At 38.1% G+C, this 25056-nt stretch overlaps 1 protein-coding gene across 2 annotated transcripts in view; it reads right to left on the bottom strand.

Annotated features, from left to right (window-relative positions):
- ccdc40 (coiled-coil domain 40 molecular ruler complex subunit) overlaps positions 1 to 25056 on the bottom strand; it is an 89553-nt gene that overhangs the window by 13198 nt on the left and 51299 nt on the right. For both annotated transcript variants that reach the window (XM_069930080.1, XM_069930079.1), the window contains exons 9-16: positions 21568 to 21725; positions 19626 to 19748; positions 18957 to 19078; positions 16450 to 16693; positions 13989 to 14171; positions 9016 to 9261; positions 3054 to 3267; positions 1402 to 1571 (exon numbers count right to left, since the gene is read on the bottom strand). In XM_069930080.1, coding sequence (XP_069786181.1) covers positions 1402 to 1571; positions 3054 to 3267; positions 9016 to 9261; positions 13989 to 14171; positions 16450 to 16693; positions 18957 to 19078; positions 19626 to 19748; positions 21568 to 21725 — 1460 coding nt within the window. The remainder of the gene's footprint in view (positions 1 to 1401; positions 1572 to 3053; positions 3268 to 9015; positions 9262 to 13988; positions 14172 to 16449; positions 16694 to 18956; positions 19079 to 19625; positions 19749 to 21567; positions 21726 to 25056) is intronic.

Here is a 25056-nt window from a genome sequence, read left to right as displayed (position 1 = left end):
ATAATTTGATGGATTTAAGAATAGCTTCACTTCTTAAGATCAGAAATGATTGGGAACATGACTTGAATCTGTTAGTCTCCGATGAGGAATGGGATACTATTAAATTGATCAATGAGACCTCATTCTCTGCATGACATTGTTTGTGCAATTCAAATTGGTGCACAGGGTACACATATCTAAAGTTAAAATATTGCATATTTATTCCGACATTGATCCATTATGTAATAAATGTAAATTTTTTGAGGCACCATTGATTCACATGTTTTGAACTTGTTCTAGTTTATAAGAATTTTGAAAAAAAAACTTTGTAAGATATTTAAATAGAAAATTATGATCAATGTTGGCTTCATAAAAGTATCTCTATCCTTCTGAGTTGCTGGAGGAACTCAGCGCATCAGACAGCATTCGAAGGTAGAAAGCACCTCATGTTTGCTCAAGTTTCCAGCATCTGCAGTTTTGATGTTTCTCTCTACATACTACATATACTCTTTTTTAAAGAAAGATTTATGGGGAATCAAATATATTTGAATAAAAACAGAGAAAACATAAACCTTTAATGTATAATAAGAAGAAAACTGTTACAGGTTATATTAAATTCTTGGTGAATTTCTATTGCTGCTGGGTTTTGGGGTCTTCTGGGCTCGTAACAAAACAGTTATCAAATCTATGACAATCAAATCAGTCAAATTCCATGTGTTCACTCTTTTGAAAAGATTAATTAAGACTGGTTATAGGGGTTATCTTGATAACATTAAAGGGTTGTATGTTGTACCTCTTTTTAAACGTAAACATAAATTTGATTATGTTTTATCAAAATTTTTCTAGAAGCTCATCAGAACAAAGGTGACAGAGGAAATGATTCACAGGAACATTTAGAGTAATCAAAAAATGTACAATATGACAGGTAAAAGACCAGTTGATTCATCACATCTAATATCAAGTCATCATGCATTGAAACTAGATACTTCCTACACTCTGGATTGTTATGTAATGCAAAGCAGTAAAAAAGGAAAAAAAATGCCCAGTTATTTAAAACCAGTTAAAATATCTTGACTAATCTTTACTTGAAATTTAAATTGCAATGAAAATTAGTCTAATACCTCTTTAAAGGGGTAGAGATAGACTCCACGAAGCACACCATCTCACTCTTACTCTTCTCCAATTACCTAATAACCAATCTACTCCTGCTATTGGGTTGTTTCAGTAGATATACCTGGTCCCATCTGTAGAACTGAACTAATCTATCCATGTAATCTATCCATAACCTTTTCATTATTTTGTGCACCTCAATCACATCACCTTTATTCTGGGCTGATTAATTATATTTTAAATATTGTGATTAATTTTCTGTCTTTCTTTCAAGTACTTTCCACAGCTGCAATGGATTCTGCTTTGACTAACCTTCAGTGATTTTACAAATTCATTTTCCATGAGTATGTTCATTTGCTCAAGTGAATCCTTCACAGAATTGTTCTTTGTTAAAAGTGTATTGAGCTTCAGCATGTCATTAGACAGAACCCACATGTGACGTTCAATCTCTTTCTTTACATTTAGTCCCTGTTGTATCATATCTAGATTGCAAAAGAATTTATTATGTCAAATAATATTGACAAAGTCAAAGTTTGTTGTGAAATAGATTGAAGAACAACAGAATGTTGTGGACAGAATGTTTCAAACTTTATCTTTACCCATACTTAACAATTACCAGCAGTTGCCTGTTAAATTTGTAATATCGAAGTTTCTTTGGGAATCTTCCATTAGAGCAAATGCATACAAATCTGCATTCTATTACTTAGCTTGCAGCATTACTCAAATATAACAGCAGCGCTTGTACAAACAAGTATGAATATATCAAGGTATTTAAATTTAATTAAAAAAAATTTAGACATTCAGCATGGTAACAGGCCGTATTGACCCACGAGTCTGTGTTGCCCAATTTACATCCAATTAACCTACACCATTTCAAATGATGGAAACCGGAGCACCCAGGAAAAACCCACGAAGACATGAGGAGGACGTACAAACTTCTTACAGACAGCGTGGGTCCCTGGTGCTGTAAAGGCGTTGCACTACGCTACGCTAACAGTGCTTTCATTTCATTCCATTACATTTAGAACAAGTCACAATACTGAATTCTCCGAGAAGCAAAAGGTATTGTGATTAAAATCCGAATTTTAAAATTTCTGAACTGTACGGAGCTGCTGCTGGTGCCGACCTGCGGAAAGCAAGGAGCAGTCACAGCACACCCTTGCAGGGTCCAACCGACCAGTCCAACTGTCGTCTCTCTATGCAGGCTTTAAATATCCTGTTAAAGGAGCCGACAGTGGTTTATGTTAAAATCTCGCGATCGTAGGGAATAGGCCTATGATCGGTAGCAGCTACAAGGGGGTTGCAGATGCCAGGGAAGCAGAGAATGGGGAAATCACCCTCGGTTTGAGAAGGAGAAGCAGAAGAGATGACCTTATGGGTCAGTGACCACGACAGCTGTCCTGCAAGGAGCTCTGAGGCAGCGGGCTGTTGGTGACTCAAGGCAAGGAATCCACAGAGGTTGCGAGCTGCTGGCAACCATGTTCAAAAGACTCACAACAGGCTGTGGGCTGCTGAAGACTCTCTTGAGACTGGATGAAGGAATACCAGGTATCAGAACCGAGATGCAAGAGGGTTCTGGAGACTTCCTGAACATGTCCGAGGTGCCCATCTGGAGCTTCAGTTGGTGATGACTTGGACTGAAGGTTGTGTGGGCTGCAGAGGCCGCAGCAGCGCTGGATGCAAAGGCATGGACATTCAGTGACTCAAGGGTAACTCTTTTACTTCTCTTTCTCCGGCTGTAAGGGGCAATTACTGCTGATAATGAATTTTTCTCTGCTAATGGTAGACTAAAGGAAATTTCGTGTAATATCACATTTTCTGTTTTATTACATGACAATAAAAAATAAAAAAGTAAAAAAATCTTTAAAATTCCATATATTCCAAAGAAGGCATGCACAAAGATAATTTGTATATAGAACAGATGTTCAAATAAAGACCGATTATTCAGATGGTCCTCAGCTTACTTTCAGTGCGAATTTTCTTTTGTTCAAGAATAGTGACTTGTTTCCTCTGTAATTCCACATTAACTGTCTGTTTTTCTCTTTCTTGGGTCAGCGTGACCAGCTCATGCTGCTGTCGTAGCCAACATTGTTGCATTGATATAATTTCTTTGTTATGTTCCTCAATCTGTGATGTCAAGGTTTTGATTTTAAGCTCTTGAGGGCTCATTTCGTGTCCCTGACAAATAAAGATGAACATGCAGTGAATTAAAATGTTCAGTTCTTTCCCCTTTGTGCTTCAAAGCAAACATTTGAACTTGCATGCAAAACAAAAACATTGTTTATACAACATGGCCACACTACTCCCAAAATTTTATCATATTAGTTAAATTTATAACATCCAAAACAGGCTCAACATCATTAAACATTTGTGAAATTGTCCTTTCCAAACTCTTTGAAAGCCTCAATAATATTCTCTATTTATAATCTTTTTTTGTCTGAAGTCATCAGCTTTTATTGAATTTTGAGGTTGTTAATGGTCTATTAGTTGCAAAACAGAGCTGAATTTGGATTGTGCAGTACCTATTATATACCATATATTTCTGCAAATAAGATGACCCTTGAAACCCACAAAAAGCACTCAAAAAAAAAATCAGGGGTCATCTTATTCTCCAGAATCAAATATGAGACCTTAAATTCAACTAAAAAAAAACTACTCAATGTAAATTTGGCACTCGGCGTATAAGACGACCTGAAGCACTTCCCCACTGCTGGCGCTGCCATGCCCTGATACACCCCCCACCACTACCCAAACATCTTAAAATTGTAGATCTGAGGTCCCCCGCTCCTGCCCATCAGCTCGAGGTCCCCCACTCCTGCCCGGGAGCCCTAGGTCCCAAAGTCCCCCAAGCTGACACGTAGCCATGGTTCTTGCACCAAGTACATTTGGGCAGTGAGGTGACTTCTTCAATAGACATCTTCATAGATGTCGCCGACTGCAGCTGATGCTAAAGACTTGGATCCATCACTATTTGGCATCTTCAAGGCCAGACGCAAAGTTTTTTTTAAACTGTTATTTTTTTACTTGCTTGCTTAATTTACAGATTTGTTACCTGCCGATTGGGGTGTTGTAACAAAGTTTGGGTTGTTGCTGGGAGGCCCGGCATGATCCTTGCAGAAAATTGGTGGGTTGTCTTATACGCCTGATATATGATTTAAAAAATCATGAAATTCAGGCTGAAAATGGAGATCCATCTTATTTGAAGATAGTCTTATATGCTGAAATATATGGTACATGCTTTCTCAAGATTCAGAAATACAGTTTAGTCAGCTTTGTCAATGTTTAATTTGTATTAAAAACTTAGTTTATATCAAAGTTTTCCTTATTTATTTTAAGATCATTTGAAACATTCAAAAGCATTGCTGAGATAAAAATCAGATGGTACAGATTCCGACTTGTTCCTTGCAGTCAGATTATACTTTTGCATTTGAATTACTTCCAATGCACTGCTGGTGGGACAGAGAGGCTACATGTGGCATCTAGGCCCTCCATTCACCAACACTGGCTTTCAAACATTGTGGCTTCCCACCATTCACAAATGCCATAGAGTTATTCAGGAAAGAAAGAGGCCTTTTTGTCCATTGATTTCATGTTGACCATCGATTGCCCATTTACACTTAGCCTGTACTAATTCCATTTTATTGTCCCCATATTCCATTGAGTTCTACCCAGATTCCACCTGATATCTGCATATTCGGGACAATTTACAGTGGCTAATTAACACAATCCGCACATTTTTTGGATGTGGGAGGAAATGGGAACTCACAGGAGATCCATACAAACACAGGAAAAACATGCAAACCTCACATTGACAGCACCATTGGTCAGGATTGAATCAGAATTGCTGGAGTTCTGAGACAATTGCTCGACTAGCAGCACAGAGGTCTTGAATGAAGATCCCCGATGGATAAACTGTGCTTCCACAGTCCATGGAAATTCAGTGTCTCTGAAGGAACTCTCTTTTCTTACTGTTAGGGGTGAGGGGCAATGGTCACAGCTTCTTTGTTTGCCTTACGGGGGGAAAAATTCCATGTAATTTTATATTTTCATGAATTATTCATGACAATAAAATCTGATTCTGTATTATCACGTGACAATAAAAGGAATCTTGAGAAACCTGAGAGGCCACATATGAAATAAATCCAACTCTCAGTTCATCACCTCTGAATACAATGGGTCCAAGGAAGAGGTTTGACACACACAAATTTTACCTCCACACATTTCTGACTTCTGTAATTACCTAACCGGTCTATTGTTTTCTATCTAACATTTCTGACTTCTGTAACTACCCAAGTTTAGAACTTTTTCTTATTATCAATGATATTGACAATATTGTTCTTATAAAACCTCTTAATAAGGGGGCAGAATGGTTTGCATAGCAGTTAGCGAAACGCTGTTACAGTGCCAGCAATTGGGACCGGGATTCGAATCCTACGCTGCCGTGTCTGTGTGGGTTTTCCCAGGGGACTCCAGTTTCCTCCCACCATTTGTATTGTACTGGGGGTGTAGGGGAATTGGGTGTAATTTGACGGCACAGGCTCATGGGCTGAAATGGCCTGTTATTGTGCTGTATATCTAAATTTAAAATTTAATGTAGCTCTACATTTAAAAATAAAAGTCCTTTATGCATGGAAAGCAAGTGAGAACATTTAGAACCCTGCAGAAGCCCAATACATTCAGCTCTTCAATCATCAAAATTGCATCAACTATTATCCTTTGCTTTCTGGCTAGAAGACAATTTTTAATCCAATTTTTTACTTTCCCTTTACAAGTTAAATTTCTTGATCAAATTCATAGATATAAAAAGAAAATTGCAGCACTGTATTTATATTGTCATGTCAATGCACATGCAGGTCAATACAATTTCGTAACAACAAATTTGCATAGCTGATTTCAATTATAGATCTGAATACAGAAATGTATATTAAAAATGTTATGATGTTCAAAAAGACCAAATTATTTATTCACATCCAATTATCTACTATCCCCTAAATCCCATAGGAGGAAGCAGATAATTTACTGAGGTCATTTACTATAACACCTCCCCCCCACCCTACCCCCCAAATCTTGCCTGACACCAGATTTAGATATTTGGACTATACTCAAAGATCCATGCTTTTCATGGTTATCATCCAGGTGCTGGACCTTCTATGCTCTTTCCACTGACATGTTCTTTATGTTATGGTTTTCTATTAGACCTTGCATGTTGTCTGTTTGTATATGAAGATCAAGACCTTAGACTTGATATGAAATTAAGTTCATGTTTCACCAGTCAGCCTCATATTGATTATCTATAACCAGGCACCTCAAAGCACAAACTAGTGTCAACAAAACACTTTAAGACTACAAGCACAATAAGTAAACATATCAGCATCCTGCCCAATACCAGCAATGAAGCCTAGATAACTTAGTTAACTCTGATGAGGAAACTTACATGCCCTGCTCCAACCACTTAAAACTAAACACTCAATTCCACAGCCTGAGATTACAAGTTGATGATAAAAAAAATATTCAGAGGCATTCTTGATGGCTGCATGAAGAAAAGCAATAAGTCATCAGCTCTGTCTCATGCCCACCCAAAATGAAAAAAAAACATTTGGAACAACAGTAAGATCTCTAAAGTTCCTGCAGCCAGAGCATAAAGGAATCTTGCGTAAATACGAGAAGAGATGCCTCATCTCCCAAACAACCTGTCCTGTCCAGTACCTCCTACTTCACCTGTTGCAGACTCTGCTCCATCTCCTAGGGCTACCTGAAAAGTCAGTGAAGTGGAAGCAGATCCTGAGGGACTGCCTTAGAAGAGAATAAGAAAACTCTTCTGTCTTACACCTGTAAATTCAGACCTCAAATCAATAGGTTTATAGAGTTGAAGAGATTTTTTTTCCCTTCAAATAAACTAATCAAGCTGATTACCTCACAATCATCCCTCCAATCACTCTCTATTGAGGACAAATTACTGTTTTTACTTGGATTTCATTGAAGTGCTTTGGTTTGCTCTAGTTCATGGAGATATGCTTAAATTCCATCTATAGAATAAATATTCCACCTATCGAATAAATCGATTGCTTGTTAGAGTCCTGTTCAAGTTTGTTGTTTGCTAAATAAATAGGATGTTTTCTAGAAAACAGGTTGCTCCAAGTCCTGTCCTATATGCAAATAATTGGCACAGAAGGGACATATTAACCAGTCCTCTCCAAATTATATGCAAACAAGAGAGATGAAAATTGGAAATTGTAGTTTCTATCTCAGCTCTGGTGGAAATATAATACTGAAGTCATTCAGAGATAGATGATAATCAAAGAGAAAGGAATAATATCAAAATATGCACAGAACAGATTTATCAAGGGAACGGTCATATTTCACCCTGTTCCTCTAAAAATGCAAACCCGTGTGGTGTTGTAAGATATGTGATAATCACTAAGAAATCTACAATGAGAACTTTTTGGTTTAAATTGAATCAGATTTTCTAATAAATAGTCAAATACTTACTTTATCAAGGTTGAAAAGCATGGGTAAGTGGAAAATGATCTCTGGCCTTAAAATGTGAATGCAAGTAAAATCACTAGTTACTACACATATTCGTCAACATCCTTAAATGATTCCATGGCAAAACAAATGTATTTTTAAAGTTATAATCATTCATTTTCCAATACTAAAAATTATTTTACAAGCTGAAAACAAAATATGCTAGAAACTTGAATTAAAAATACTCAGCAGGGGATAATGCAAGACTAAAGAGGGAGCTTCAGTTCCAACTACAATTCAATCCACCAGCTTTACCCGGAGCTGTCATTTCATCGCATTCCCACTCTGGAATTCCAGTACTAACTATTCGCTCAAAACTCAACATACATTGAAAGAACAATACAGTAAAATTTGGTTGGGCATTCTGAGGCCTTTTGAACTCAACAATGACCTCAGCAATTGCAAATTATCAGCATGCCTTGTATATGCATTAATATTTCAAGCATTTGGAAATTTTGTTTCCTTTTAATTATTTCAGATAAGTATTCTCTCTTTCTATTTACACAATCTCCCAATTTTTGTTACTTATCTATCCCTTTACCACCCTTTTGTGCCTCACATCATCACTTCTTTTGTTATTCAGTCACTCTGCCTTCCATCCTAGTTTAGTTTATTTATTTAAATAGCACATTTCAAACAACTCGCATTGACCAAAGTGCTGTACAGATCAAAAAGACACCAATATGAAAGGTTAGAACACGAGGTAACAATTAGGTGCATGAGGAGGACTCAAAATGCTAGTGAATAAAAGTACATCTTCAAACTGGATAGAATTGATGGAAAGGGCCCATTTGATAGAAGGAGGAATGGTTTTCCACAGTTTGGGGTCGTTTGTCGAACTTGAAGGTAGAATCAAATATCACACCAAGGAATTTGACATGGGGTTTAATGGGGGTGGATACATTACCAAGATTTTGGAGATTATCTTGGTAGAATTAGAGGGACCAAATAGAATAACCTCAAATTTGCCTTCATTTAGCTGTAAGAAGTTCTGAGCCATCCAACACTTTATGTCCTCTAGACAGTTAGTGATTGGTCGTTAGGTTTCAAGGGGAGATCGAGCCGAGTATCATCGGCAGAGCAGTGTTTTTAAATGATATGGCCAAGGGGAAGCAGATATAAAGTTATACACGCTTCCTAGTACAACCACCCATAATGTTCTTCTTCCTGTCACCTTCCCACCCTTTCTCTGTATCACAAACTTGTTTGATCTTTAACTTCCCATGGTTCTAATTAAAAAGTAATCAACCTTAAATGTAAACTCCATTTACCTCTTCATGGTTGCATCTTAGTCCCCCAAGTATTTCCAGCATTTTTATACCAAAATTATATGCATCAAAGTTATTCATCACTGTTCTATCCCAAGAACTTGTATTAATTGACATTGATTTCTGAACATACCCCCATTTCTGTTATCAGTTGTGCAATCTTCTTGTTTTGCATGTTGAGAACCGACTGTTTGTTTTGAATGACAAGCATTCTTTTGGCAATCTCCTTTTCACTCAATGATATAACTTTATTTTTCTCATTCAATTCATTGTTCTGCTCCTCCAAAACTTTACACAGTATGCTCAGTTCCACTTTTCTATCATTCATGTCCAAAATTCCTTGAGCATAATCTTTTTCTGTGTTTGCATATTCAATTTCCTGTAAAACAGATCAGAAACATGTTAATAGTTCATTGATAATAATTAGAGCAGTCAAAAATCCTGATATTTGCATTGTTAATTGGAAGTGAAAGATTTTATTAAAATCAGTTTTTAAATGTCAAGGTGACTATAAAAATTTACTAGATCTAAATATTTTCTGTCTCATGATGCGGGTACTCAATATTCTGAATTGCATCTATTACAGAAACATTCCAAATGTTTCTGAAATGAAATATCCTTTCCAATGGCTCAATGAGAAGACGATCAACACAACATCTTGCTTTGATGTATTAATGCATTTCTCTTGGTGCTAAAAATGCTAGTTTCTAGGTGTTCAAACAAATGATGCTGAATGCACTGAACGAAGTATACGCTTGGAAGTTCTTTTGGTATTTGAGGGAAGCCAAGTATGTAGGATGAATGGTTACAAAATACTCCGGTACTCTTGCAATTTCTCCTTTCTGGTATGAGCCTGCGGTTCATAATGCACATTAATTGAGAGACTAACGTGTAATGAAGCTCATACAATGATAAGCACAGTGAACAACCAATAGTTCAGCAACTGATTTTATTGCATGTTTACAATTAAAATAACGTGAATATTGTATGAATAACTATAATTGAATGTTAGTCTGTTTTGTGACAGAGATGACCATTTTGCATTAAATTAAACCTTTTACACCAATATTTTCACTGGTTTAAAAATGGCAGCGTTCAGGTCAATTGCACAGAATACTTCAGGGAAGAGCTGCAACCTATTTTGTCAGTCAAAGGGAGATGCGATACAGAAATGGGCCCTTCAGCACTCCAAGTCCTCACCAACCATCAAGCATCCATTTTTAAACTAATCCCACTTTATTCTCCTTTACTCCTAAGTCTCCACAAAATTTTACTACTCATCTACACACTAGGGGCAAATCATCTACCTACCTGTATATTCTTTTGACTTTGTGAGGAAACCAGAGCCCTCAGGTTTCAAGATTCAAAGATTCAAGATTCTTTTATTGTCATGGAATAAAACAGATACAATATTGCACAAAATTGCATTTAGCCTGTTGAGAAGCTTCGCTACACGATAGTCTCCAGAGCTCCCTTACCCTCTGCACCCACAGAGACATGAATCCAAGCTGACAGCCCCCTGAGCTCCAGATTCAAACTTCCAACATGATGAGGAAGCCTTCATTGCCCAAGGCCTTTCAAGAGCCCTGTTGCCCTCAGCACCCTATTGCATCCTGGTTCCAATACCTGGAACACCTTCAGCCACTCTCCAGCCTGTCATCTGCAGCTTGGTTTGAGTCCTTAGATCACAAGTCGCCAGCATCCCTCAGCCTGCATGGGTTCCTCACCTCGAGTCACCAATAGCTCACCGCCTGTTTGTTCTTCATCTGCAGAGCTCCTCACTGATCCACTGACGTGGTCACCATCCCATAGGGTTGTCTCCTCTGCTTATCCTTCTGATGGGTTGGGGGGGGGGGTGTGGAAGGAAAAAAAAACAGGGAGGAGTGTTCTCCCTGTTTCTGGTGTCCGCCAGAATCTGCAACTCCTTGTGTTTCCAGGACAGGCGTCGCCATCTTGGGCCCAGATCCTGTGGTCCTAAACTCAGGCTGTTTAAAACCTGTATAGAACAGTTGGCAGTAGGACCCCATGGGGGAGCCCTGTGTCTCTACTCCCTGCTGCTAAGCCCGGGTCCAGACCAGCAGCAATACTGCTGTAGCAGCAGATCTGGCAGTGCTGCCGTTTTTTTGTTATCAGGGAATTACAGCAACAGGGAGAAGAGGGAAAACACTCTGCTGGAGTCAGGAATGAACAGAGATTACTGAAGGTTTGAGGCAACAACTCAATTGTGCACTTGTGTCACTCCCTTCTCTTGGATGGTGCATGTTATAAATTGGTTCCATTATTTATTTGTACATCAAGTCATGCCAATGGCAAAATAATTAAGATGTTAATTTACATATCACTAAATCACAACAGCACTTTGCAGAACAGGCAAATCATAAAATCAGCCACGGTGCAATGTTTCCAAATTGGAGCCTCAACACTCCAGCTACATTCACACCCCTGGTATGTTTTGTCTTGATTTCAAGTTTCTCCACAAATTAACCAGTTCAAAAAGAAGTTCATTGCTTGACATTTTCCTTGAAAAGTCCATTGGAGGTTTAATGAAACAAATCTCTGACCCACTTCTGAGTGAGGAACTATTCATTAGGATGTTTTCTTGAGGTGTGCTTTCCACTCTAGCCACATTAAGGTAGAATTAGGGGGTTTATTAGGTTTTCTCTCAGCTGGAGTTAGACAAATTAATATCTCTAGGTTATGTAACTGTAAAGAGGAGATCAACATGCTCTCCATTTCATTTTCTGCCATACTGCAGTAGACAGGGAACATACAGAAAAGGGCAAGTCTCCTCCTAGTTCAGGTTAACATTGATTTAGCTGGTATCACATGCCACTGTGTAAAGAAAGGTTTCTACTTTGACAATACCAAGTTAGTGTGTGTCCATATAAATACACAATATTTAGACAATCCCAGTATCCTCCCATAAATGAGGTCGTCTTCATTTCTCAGCAGTTTGCTGCACCGTCTGATTTTGAGCCACTGTGAGTAAACTAAATGAATGATATGGGCTTCCTAACGGAAAGACCACAGTCTGTGTGGGTCAACAGCAGAACGTTGAGCACTCGGCTCACTCATGTTCACGCTAATGACCCACGATTGCAATACCAGATCCAGCTCCAACAGAGTCATTAAATTTGCAAATCACATGATAGTTGTTGACCTTATCACCAACAACCATACAGAGAATAGGTGGAAAACCTCATGAAATGGTGTGAGAATAACAAACTGAATCTTAATATGGATAAGACAAAGGAGATGATTGTGGATTTCAGGAAAAATAGTAGAGAGAGTTGAGAGGACCAAGTTCCTTGGAGTACATTTAAGTAGTTACCTATCCTGGAAACACAACTCCTCACTTGTCTGGAAGGTGCAACAATGATGCACTTCTTGAGAAGACCTGAGGCAGGCAAGGCTATCAGCCACCATCCTGTCAACTTTCTATAGGAGCTCTATCAAGAGCGTCATGGCAGGCTGCATAGCATGGTACGGTTGCTATAGAGCACTGGATCAGAGGTCAAACCTCAAAACAATAAGAGCGGCAGAGAGGATCACTGGGGTTTCCTTCCCCTCCTTCAATATGATCTACTGGGACTGTTGTCAGAAGAGGGGTTGCAAAATCATTAAGGACCCCAACCACCCTGCACATAGCATCTTCCAGCTACTCCTGTCAGGAGATACAGAATATTAGAGCCAAAACCACCAGGGGAGTGAGACTGCTGAATAACTAATGAACTGTTCGTACTGCTCATGCAAATCCGTCCAAGATTCTACTATTATTTAACAATATTTATTTTTATATATGTATGGCAGGTACTGTAATTATGTGTTCTATGTCTATATATGTGTTTGTGTTGGTTTTTTTTAAAAAACACACTGACAACCGGAAAACGCCATTTCGTCCAGTTGTAATTTTACAATTGTATGATAATAATAAATGAATTTTAAGGGATTCTTAATGAACTTGAACTTGATATCAATTGATAGCAATGTAAAGGTGGTGCCTTGTGTTAGATCCATTCAGGTTATGGGGATCTGCCCTGACAGAATTCACAAATCACTGCATAAAAATGTGAGCTTTGGAACAAAATTTGATCTCATAAAATTTATATGGGAAGAAAAAGTAAATAATTTTTTTCAACTGGCATTTCTTGATGTATACGCAGATGACGCAACTTTGTATTATGAAAAATCGTGAATGGGCCTTTTTATAGGAACAACCTTCCCATAATGTGTGTATGAAGAATGGCATGCTGCCACATTAAACATGACACTTGCCCCAATAATCACAAGGACCAAGCTTAAGGGGAACGATAGGCTTTTTTGTACAGAAGACTTGAGCTGGCCCAGATCCAAGCTAGGGAAATGCAGGGAAGGGAGAGGTGGCTTGACCTTCATGGCCTGGGTCACAGGGGAGGAGTCCAGGGGAGAGTGTCATCAGGGGACGAGACAGCCTGAGTCTTTACCAGTAATCCTGTCGACTTGCTATGTGCAGGGTGGTTGGGGTCCTTAATGATTTTACATACAATCTATACCATTACAAGAACATCAGTGTATTCCAACAATAATTTCACAGTTCTGGAGAAGCCCCATAGTATTTGGCACAGCAGAGTTTATCTGTTTGCTAGCATCTATACACAGCTAATGTACATGATGGTTACTGTACTAGCTAACGTTCTGAGTTTGATATACAAGGACAAACACATCTCTTTTTAACATAACATCCAATTCTCTCTCTCAAATTGAGCAATATTCTGCTGTTATATTTTCCTTCCAAGGTGGATAACTTCACAGTTCTCCACATCTGCCAAAGTTTTGTTCAGCCATCTAACTGATCTGTCTCTCTTTAAGGACTGTTATATAGTAGTAGAAAAGTCATAAATAAAGGCTAAACACATTTGCGGCCAGAGTACAGACCTTCATTGCACTCTACTAGATATATCTTGCCAAACATTAATCCCAACTCTTATTTTTTGTCATTAAGCCATTCCACCATTGATTCTAATATATTATTCTTAATAGCATGAGCTCTTTTCTTCTGTATTAAATCTTACTTATAATATAATTAAATATTTCCTCATGATATTTACGATCATTCAGAATACGTACCAGTTGACGTTTTTGGATTCGAAGCTTGTTTGCCAGGTTTTTCAAATAACTTTGTGTCTGATTCATGGTTAATTTACTCTGTAATTTTGCCATAATCTTGTCTTCCAGTTCCACTTTTATTGCACATGCCTTTTCTATTTGTAGTCTCAGCACTTTGACCTCATCTTGGTGCATGTTCTGGTCCTAAGTATGAAATGCAAGGCAATCTTTAAATTTATTATTTTGAAAATTTAAAAGAATTTTGTGACGAGAAAAAATTAAATGTTAGATTCCAATCTTCATTGAAGGATTTTTCATCAAATATTTTAGTACTTTTAATTTTACATATATATTCAAACCACTTGTGAAAAATACATTATTCTACTTTGAGCTAATATGCATTTGATTCCATATTTTTTTAAAAAAAGGAAAGCTGACCCCAATTTTAATGAATGCTTTCCCCAATTCAACCAGCATTATTTGGGGCCAAAGACGAGTAGCGTGTAATGAGAACTGGGTCAATTATTTTAATGTTATTTTGGCTGTGTGCCTTAGATTTAAAAGAACATTTGAATTTAAAAGCAGCAAAATTTTATTAGCTACAACATTGGACATTAACCAGATGAGAAACTAAGTGGATTTCCGAGGTTGTGCTAAAATTATTTTCTGTTCCTTGAATAGTCAAATGGACTTTACTAAAATTAAATTCCTGTTAGGATTTGATTATTGGAACTCAGTAAATACATGGAGGTAACAAGATACTGTTGTGGTTTTCTCAGACACCTCCTCTTCTTTACCCCATCAACAGGACCCCGTCAAAGAACATCAAGCCACTGTCTCTAGTACTATCTCCACCTTTATCACCTCTGGTCAACTCCCTCCAAGGCCTCCAGCCTCATTGTTTCCCATCCCTGCACTGCCCAGTTCCACCTCCTACCCAAGATACACAAACCCAATTATCCAGTAGACCCATTGTTTCTCTATGTTCCTGCCAGTACCATCATTCCTCGACTCCATTTTTCTCCCTGCTACAATCCATCCCTACCCACATCTGTGGATTCTCACATGCCCTCCATCTTTTCAGTGACTTCCAATTCCAGAATTTGTCTGCCTCATTCTCACTATGGACATCCAATCTCTTTACATCTCCATTCCCCATACAGTAGCCATAGGTAGCCGCATGGGTCCCAGATAGGCTTGTCTTTTTCTGGAGCAATCCATGCTGCAAGTCTACATAGGCAAGGTCCTTCAACTCTTCCTCTGCTACATTGACAACTACAAGAGTGATGCCTCAAGGATTCTATTCCTTTCTCTCAATTCCTCTGTCCCCATCTATCTGTTTCAAAAATGTGGTTTCCTCTCCACCACCATCAACTCAGCCCTCACCTTAATCTCCTCCATTTTCCACTCATCTGTTCTAGCCCCCTCTTTCCACCATACTCAAAACAGGATTTATCTTATCCTCACCTACTGTCCCACCAGCCACCACATCCAAAGCATTATCCTTTGTAATTTCCATCACCTACAACAAGATCCCAACACCATACACATCTCACACTTGCACCCACACCTCCTCCTTCACTAGGACTTGGGAGATTGCTTCACTAAAGCACCTTCACTCAATCCACATCAATTACAGGGATCTCCCAGTGGCTAACCATTTCAATTCTGCAACCCACTCCTGCACTGACATATCTGTCCACGGCCTCATACTGTCAAACAAAGACCACCAGTAAATTGTAGGAGCAACACCTAATTTTCCGTCTGGGCATTCTCCATTGGGATGGCATTAACATCAACTTGTCTGGTTCAGCTAGCCTACTCACTGTTCTCCTTTTCTTCCCTCTGTCTTCTTTCTTTCAGATCTCCACCCCCTTCCCTCTCCATTCACAAAGGCATTCCCTCCTCCCCATTTGCTGTCGTACCCCCCCCCCCACTTACTGCCTGCCTGTGGAACTGTGTTCCTCCCCCTGCCCCTCCCTCCACTGTTTAGTTCAAGAGCCTGTCTACATTTTGCTCATACCTTGATGAAGGGCTCAAGCCCAAAATGTCAGTTCTGCATCTTGACCTTTGCTATATAAAGTACACGGTTTGACCTAACATAACAATTACAGCACGGAAACAGGCCATTAGGCCCTTCTAGTCCACACCGAACCAAACACCCCTTTCTAGTCCCACCTCCCTGCACAATACCCATAACCCTCCATCTTCTTCTCATCCATAGACCTGTCCAACCTTTTCTTAAATAATACAATTGACTCCGCTGCCACTATTTCTCCCGGAAGCTCATTCCACACGGCTACCACTCTCTGAGGAAAGAAGTTCCCCCTCATGTTACCTCTAAACCTCTGCCCCTTAATTCTTAACTCATGTCCTCTTGTTTTAATCTTTCCTCCTCTTGATTTCTACAGCATTATGTTTTTATTGTTATGGTTTCTACTTGTTAAACTGCTAATACTGTTCAAGATGAGAATGCTCTTACTAATGTAACTTTGTTGAGCAAACGTTCTGTTTCCTGCAGTGTTCGAGTGTAAGTATTATATTCATGCTTTAATCCTTCTTGTTTTGCCAAATTCTGCGTAATTAGTTTCTGGGTCATGTTAATGTCATTCATCAATCTGTTCAGAGTAGTAGTGAGAAACTCATTCCGCTCTTCTTGTTTCATGATAAGTTTCTTATAGGCTTGTATTTCCATCTTCAGTGTTTCTACTTGTTGCTTTGCCTGTCTGAATGAAGAAAGCAGAACTACTAAAAGAAAAATCATAAAATATAGTATGCAGAAAACTAAGTTATAAAATAATGCTTAAAGTTTTGCATTGGAGATGTTAGGAGATTACAGGTTGATGAGTGACAAGTGCACTAGATTTTCAAAGTCCAGAAAAAGTATGAGCTTGGATAACAAGCTCATTTTAAGACAGTGTGCATGGAATATGCAAATAGGTGAAGAGAACACAAATTATTTAATGGACGTAGGTCCATAAATAATTTTTTTTGATGTTTACAATTATTAAATTATGTGAATCAGGGTATTTTTCCATCTACTTGTTCAGAAAGATCTTTCTTTTTTGCTACTATCCCAAGTACACTGATAGCTAAAGAATGAGATAGCTATGCAGTCACCTAAAATGGTGATTTATTTTACAATACAAAATCATATTGGAAATGAATTGGTGTCACTGTTAGAAATGCAAATAGAAATACCAATAAACAAATCTGAAATTGAAGGCTTCTCAAAAGGAAGTATATCTATGGTAGTTATAGTTTGGCCTAAAGAAGACTCGCCAGCAATAAAGATTTATTATGATAGCCTTAGCTGTAGCAAGGCTATCATAATAATGTCAACTTGGAAATCAGAAGAGAGCCTGAGAGTACAGCAATGGTACATAGAAATGAATAAATGTGTTCCACTGGAAAAAATAACATATAATTTAAAAAATAAAGTCACATTATTTGAACAAATTTGGGAACCATACATGGAACACAACAGAGAGGGCTGACCATGGACCTCCACCCCCTAAAATGATAAAATGATAAGAAGACAAAATAACCTGATCCAATGTGTAAAAGTAGATGACACAATTTTCTTGTTTATTTTCATTGTGTGATGACATTGTTTAATGGTTTTATTGTATATGTTGAATGTTTAATGGGTTTGAAGGGGGGTGGGAAGGTAGGGGGGACAAAAGGGGAGAAAATGCCACTGTGTATATTTAAGAGGGAAAAAATGTTTGTGTGTATTTTGATTGATATGGCTCATAGTGTGAAAAATAAAAAAATTTTTTTAAAAAGACTCGCTGGCGGCTACACTTTGTGAGGTGTCTGAGGCAGTTCGATATGTAAACTTCTACAGGTGTATCGTGGAGAGCATTCTGGCTGGTGTGTCACTGTCTGGTATGGAGGCGCCAACTCTTAGGTCAAGAATAAACTCCAGAAGGTTGTTAATTTGGCCTGTGACATCACAAGACTTCACTGATCAAGGACATCTACATGAGGCAGTCTCTTTAAAAAAAAGCCTCTATCCTCAAAGACCCCAACTACCCAGGCCATGCCCTCTTCACTCTGCTACCATCAGGGTAAAGGGGAGCACTCAGCAGCACAAGGACAGCTTCTTCCCCGCTGCCATCAGATTCCTGAATCATCAATGAACCAAAGACACTGCCTTACTTTTCGTGCACTTTTATTGTTATTATTCTTTTTTTTATAGTAATGCCATAAGATGGTTATAATATGTATGTTTGCACTAGGATGCTGCCACAATACACCGAATTTCATATAACCATATAACCATTTACGGAGCAGAAACAAGCCATGTCAGCCTTTCGAGTCTGCACCGGTTCACTAGAACAACTCCACTAGTTGTGGCGGTTGTGCAGGTATACTTCAGATATCAGTTTTACTCTCAGAATACATACGTCAGATCACATACAACCCTAAGATTCCTTTTTCCTGCAGGCGTGACAGAATTACCACTCACTGGTAGTGCAAAAAATAAACTGCACACAGCGTAAACATGTAAACAAATAAAAGAACTGTAAACAGATAACAAATGTAAACAAATTAACTGCAATACAAAGAAGATCAATAAAGTGCACAAGTAAGAGTCCTTAAATGAGTCTCTGATTGACTTTGTCATTGAGGATTCTGATGCTGGAGGGGTAGCAACTGTTCTTGAACCTGGTGGTGTGAGTCTTGGGAGTGCTTGTGCAGGAATCACAGTACTATGGTTTGACTTGTTCATGACAATAAATCCTGATTCTGAACATTGGAAAAAGGGCAATGTAGCTGATAAGCAAACAGTTGTAATAATTATAATAATAAATAGCATATATATCAGATATTTAACAGTCAGGAGCCCCAAAATATTTGAAACCTCATACTGGCTGCAGAACAAAGTCAAACACAATAACGCCAGACAAAATATGTCAACGTGTCCACAAATTAATGATATTTTCTGAACTGAAATCATTGCAGTTGGATGCCAACCCATACCTGACAGCTTCCTGCATGGCAACATAGACCTCATCACGTCGCTGCATTCCAATTAAACTACTCTTCCATTGCTCTAATAGTTGCCTCTTCTCAAGGTTAATTGCCACAATCTCCATGCTGGCCTAGGGGGTTATTTGACAGATTTAATTAGGAAAATAATGCTGTAATTAAATATAAAAAAGTAAAAAAACATTGATTTTGGATGAAATTGTGTTAATATTTCATGACATTAAAATTTATCTGGCAGTCAGATTGTGACAAATGGAAGCAAGAGGATGCCACTTGATCCCTCGTGCTGCACAGTCATTCAATAAGAGTATAGCTAATATATTACTTGAACACCATTTTCCTGCACAAACTCTTAATTCTATGATTCTCCTAATATCTTGCATGTCCCTATATGTCACTAATTCAGTTTACTGATGAATTACCAACGCTTGTTGTATATCTGATTCAAATCTATATCAACAGTTAATGACTGATGTTTAAAAAAGAAAGGAGGAAGTTTGTGCAAGAATCAATAAATATACAGAATATTAAGGTTATTCTATTGATAACCTCAATGTTAAATGTGGCAAATACTTTTTTTATATATAAAAATGGCTAGCATACAAGGTAAAATAGATATGAATCAAAGATGGTTAGAGATGCATTATGAATTTGACTCACCTCTGCTACTGCATTCCTTGCTGCTTTGGTTTCTTCTGCTTGTGCGCCATACTGAGCTTCATACATTGCAATTTGTTCTCCCAGGGCATTCATTTGAGATACCAAACGGTCAACAAACATGTCCTAAAGCAGAAATAATTTCTGGCCTTTTCACAAAACTTTAGAACAAACTACATTTGTATTGTAAATCTCATTTTCAGAGACCCATTCACTGAGTTGAATATGTAATTCCTCCACATTATCTCTACATTACAAACCAATACTGCATCCATTTTGAACAGAAGATGAGGCCATAAATAGTAACAAGCGGATAACTGTCTGCCAAAACATCAAGAGGATGTTCTTCTCAAACTGTGGCAAAGAATCGTTCACATCCTTAAGTATTCTTTTTAAATAGAGTGATGGGAGGTGAATCAGGAGCAAATAATCCATATGCTTGCCCCATCAGAAAGCTTCTGGCCCACCTCTGACAAAGAAATGGTAGATGGAATACAGGGTAGGGAAGTGCATGTTCATGCACTTTGAGCAAAGAAATAAAGCCATAGACTATTTTCTAAATTGGGAAAGAGTTCTGAAACTGGAGGTCCAAATGGACTTGGGAGTCCTCGTGCAAGATTCCTTAAGGGTTAACATGGAGGTTGAGTCAGAAGTAAGGAGGAAAATACAATGTTAGCATTAATTTCAAGAGAGCTAGAATGTAAAAACAAGGATAAAATGGTGAAGTTTTATAAAATGTTTGCCAGACCTTATTTGATGTGTCATGAGCAGTTTTGGGCCCCATATCTATTGAAGGATTTCCTGGTATTGGCAAGGGTTCAGTGGATACTTACAAGAATAATCCTGGGGATGAGAGGATTCATGTATGAGGGGTGTTTGATAGCTCTGGATTGGTAATAAAGAGGAATATTGTACGAGAAAAGAACTGTTGAGGCTCTATGGCGCCCTTATCTTAGAAGGGATGTAATGATGTTGGAGAAAATACAGAAATTTACCAGGATGATTCCTGGAATGCAAGAGCTAACATATGAGGAATGTTTAGCAGCTCTTGGACTGTATTCAATAGAGTATAGAAGAACGAGAGGGGATCTCATTGAAACATTTGAATGCTAAAAGGATTGGACAGAGTAGATGTGAATAAGATGTTTCCCTTGGTGGGTGAATCCAGGAGAAAAGGGCACCGTCCTAGAACTAGAAGATACTCATTTAAAATGGATGAGGAAAATTCCTTTAGCTAGGAGGTTGTGGATTTGTGGAATTCATTGCCACATGCAGCTGTAGGGGCCCAATGATTGGAGGAGTTTAAGAGAGAGATTGATAGGTATCTATTTAGTCAGGGTATAAAGGGATACAGGGGAAAAGGCCAGAATTTGGAACTTGATGTGAGAATAGTTTAGCTCAAGGTGGATTTGCGGAGCAGACTCGATGGGCCAAATAACCTGCTTCTGTTCTTTTATGTTGTGATCTTGTGTGATTTATTTGGATCATGTTTTTACGGTGCAGGCATATTTCTTGTTATGCGGTGCCTTGGGATTGAGGATATAGGAAAGGCTGCAGATACTGAAATCTGCTGGAGGAATTCAGCGGGTCGAGCAGCAGCTGTTGTTTCAGGCCAGAACCCTTCATCAACATCAGTCTTGATGAAGACTATCAGCCTGAAACCGACCATTGTTTTTCTCCTTGTGATGCTGCTTGACCTTCCGTTCCTCCATCAGATCAGGTTTTCTCTTCCAATTGAAGATAGATTACTTGCTTCAGCCCAGTTCTGTAAGTACAATGGTATCTATTCAAGCCAATATGGAATCAGCAGGCTCTGCCACAGATGGGCAGGTGATATAGGAGGTAGTGCTCCACTACCATTGTCGTCCAGCCTCCACATGCTTGCAATGAGGGAAGCAAATAATCTTTTAGCGATAACTATCAAGACAGATTTGATCTACTGTACCTGCTTCTGTTTCAACTTTGTTGCCTGTAATTTTTCTGCCTCCAACTTTTCTGTGGCACACTTCATCACCATGATGTCAGAACACATATCCTGTTGTAAGTTGGCCACATAGAAATGCTGCAGTGCAATATTTTCAACTTCTGCTTGTAGTTGAGATACTAAGACAAGATTGTATGATTACATCAACATTCAATATTATCTATCTTTAATGGAAGACCATGCACCATCTGAAATTTTATTACTCTTTGCTGGGATTCTATTAGCTGTGCACTCCTGCCTTTTTAATGAGTTCAAACAATTATAAGGAAGAAACAGATGATTTAAAATTACAGCAAAATAGTTGAAACCGCACTCTCCAATTTTCTTTCCACTGACAAGCTTGAATAAATACTGTTTATTGTTTTAAAGATAGAAACAATATAGGAAATAAGGATAGTTTTAAAAAATCGTCATTGCTCTAATTTTGTATTTCATGTTTACACCATAACAATTTGCAAAACACTAGCATAGAAATTTGTCCCCTGCTGTATGCATCAAACAAGCATTCTAACATTTGTATTTTAAATATTGATTTTTTTTTTATAATTTGAAGTGTTACACATTTCATGTGTACAACCAAGGAAAGATTTATGTGTCTTCTCATGTTGACTTATTTATTTATAGCAAATTAAAATTAATGATGCTGTGTTGACAACCTTTTTTAAACTGGCTGGTGAATTATCAATAAGCAAGAGAAATATCAATTGATGATTTTTCTCATGTGGATTTTTTAAACAAATAAAAGGGGTTGGGTACACAACACAAAGATTAAGGAAAGTATGCAGAACAGTTGAGAATGTTAAAAGATTTTTTGCTTTGGACAATAATATGAAATATTTGCACTTATCTAGTCAACACAAATCAAACCACTAATCTGAAATATCTGATACAAAGGTGACAGTGAATTTTAAGAATAGCATAGAGGTATCCACAACTTTCACAATTACAAAAATACATTATATTCCAGCTGCAACACCAATAAAATACTTTTTTATGGCCCAAAGAATTCAATGATAGCACAAGCATTCCTCTTTGATCATAAACTATAAATAGGTATGCTCGTTGTGTATAAGAGATAGAAACACGATCAAGTGGCAGAGACACATACCCTCCCAGAATCTTTCTCAACAGCTATCATCATGGTAATCCCAAAAAAAGGGAATCCTTAAACCCTACCTCCTATAAATTCAATCTCTTTACTGAATATGGATTACAACATTATTGCTAAAGCATTGCCAAAATATCTACCAGAATTAATGAATCCAGATAAAACTGGATTTGTGAAAGAAGACTATCAACAAACAACATAACTGGATTACATTCGATAATATATTTAGCTCAGTCGGGACCGGTTGTGGGAGTGGCTGTGGCTCTAGATGTGGAGAAGACAGATTGGAATGGGACTTTCTTCTCAAGGTAATAGAAAAATTTGGATTGGGTCAAACATTTATTAATTGGGTAAAGAGGCTTTACCATAATAAACTCCAAGCTAAATTTATTAAAAACTGGCAGATGTCTCCAATTTTTTCATTGAATAGGTCTGCCTATTATCCCCAGCACTGTTCATGCTGGCGGAAACTATTTGACGGGATCCAGACATAAAGGGGTTCAAGGTGGGGCAGGTGGATCATAAAATCAATCTTTTTGCTGATGATGTGTCATTATATTTGACAGACCCGTGGAAGTTGCTAAGTTAAGGATCATACTAGAAGATTATGGGAAAGTTTTGGGTTAGAAGGTGAATTTGGATAAGAGTGAAATTATGCCTTTAACAAATGGGGAGTTTAGACAATATCAACAAGGAAGTCAATTCAAGTGACCAGAAGAAAGCATAAAATATTTAGGAATAAAGGTAGATAAAAATTTGTAATTTGTACAAACTCAATTACCTCCTCTTGCTCTGGAAGAATGAGGAGGATCTAGCTCGGTAGAGACCTCTGGCTATAATATTGATAGGCAGAGTTAAATGAAGGAGATGCCAAGACTTCAATATCTTTCTTTCAATTATTACCCCAGAGCTTTTTTAACAAAGGTGTCAGGAGGTTCCTATGGAATGGTAAGGTGGCTAGAATCTCCTTGGAGAAATTAACATGGGATTATAATTTAGGGGTTCTAAAATTACCTGATTTAAAAAAAATATATTATTGTGGTAGCCCAGGCAAAATTTATTGCATCATTTTTTGATAGAGAGACTATCCTGTCCTGGGCACAAATTGGGCTATATTTGATAGATGAAAAGATAGCAGAAGAATTTATTTACAAATGGAATAACCCTATACTAAAACATATACTGCAAATTTGGGAAAAAAGAAAATCAATGTATTGGATTAAAAATTGGGATATCTCCAAAAATGCCCTTGACCCAAAATAATGCATTCTTCTATACATACATCTCTTTATGTACTTTGAAAAAAGAGAAATCACATTTCATTGCATCATGGATTATTTCCTCTTTTGGTTGCATGTAAAAATAAAGGAGTTTCCTAGATTTTTCTTTCCTCCTTAGAATACAGACCACAGCACAGGAACAGCCCTTTCAGTCCACATTGTCTGTGCCAACCATGATGTTAACATAAACAAATCTGATCATTGGGAAATTAGTGGGTGTCACTATCTCAGAGGATCTTTCCTGGATCCAACACATCAATGGCATCGTGAAGACAGCACACCAGCTGCTGTACTTCCTCAGGTGTTTGTGAAGGTATGGTATGATCAGAAACCCTGGCAGATTTCTACAGATGTGAGGTGGAATGTGTGCTGACCGGCTGCATCACTGTCTGGTATGGGGACACCAATACTCCTGAGCGTAAAGCCCTCCAAAAGGTAGTGGATGCAACTGGGACATCACAGGCAAAACCCTTCCCACTATTGAGTACACCTACATTACTTAAAGTCGTATGTGAGTGGAAAGGGTTGAGAACCACTGATCTACTGGGAACACTGCTGTCGGACAGCAGCAGCAATCATCAAAGTCCTACACTACCCAGCACTTGCTCTGTTCTCGCTGCTGCCATCAGGAAAGAGGTATATTGAGGGTGCCATTAGTCTCACATGAATTGTACCTCCAAGTTCAGAAACAGCTACGACTCCTCCACCATCAGACTCAACAACAAATTCAGACTCATTTAATGACTCTTACTTGTACATTTGTTGATTTTCATTTTTATTGTCACTGTATTTGTTTACATTTGTTATCTATTTACACTTCTTTGTTTGTGTTGTAAGGTTTATTTGCACTACCAATTGTGCGCCTGCAGGAAATAGAATGTCAGGGTTGTATTTGAAGTCATGCATGTATTCTGACAATAGATCTGAAATATGAATCTGATTTGTCTACACATAATTTAGATCCCTCCATTCCCTGCTTGTTCATGTGCCTGTCCAAATGCTTTATGTTTCCTCTGTCACTTGTCCTGCAATACCTTCTGGGCAAATAATTCTCTGCAAAGA

The sequence above is a fragment of the Narcine bancroftii genome, chromosome 3, assembly GCF_036971445.1.
Source record: "Narcine bancroftii isolate sNarBan1 chromosome 3, sNarBan1.hap1, whole genome shotgun sequence".
Lineage (NCBI taxonomy): Eukaryota > Metazoa > Chordata > Chondrichthyes > Torpediniformes > Narcinidae > Narcine > Narcine bancroftii.
Note: the sequence above shows the minus strand (reverse complement) of the source record. Positions and strands in the feature narration are given on the sequence as shown.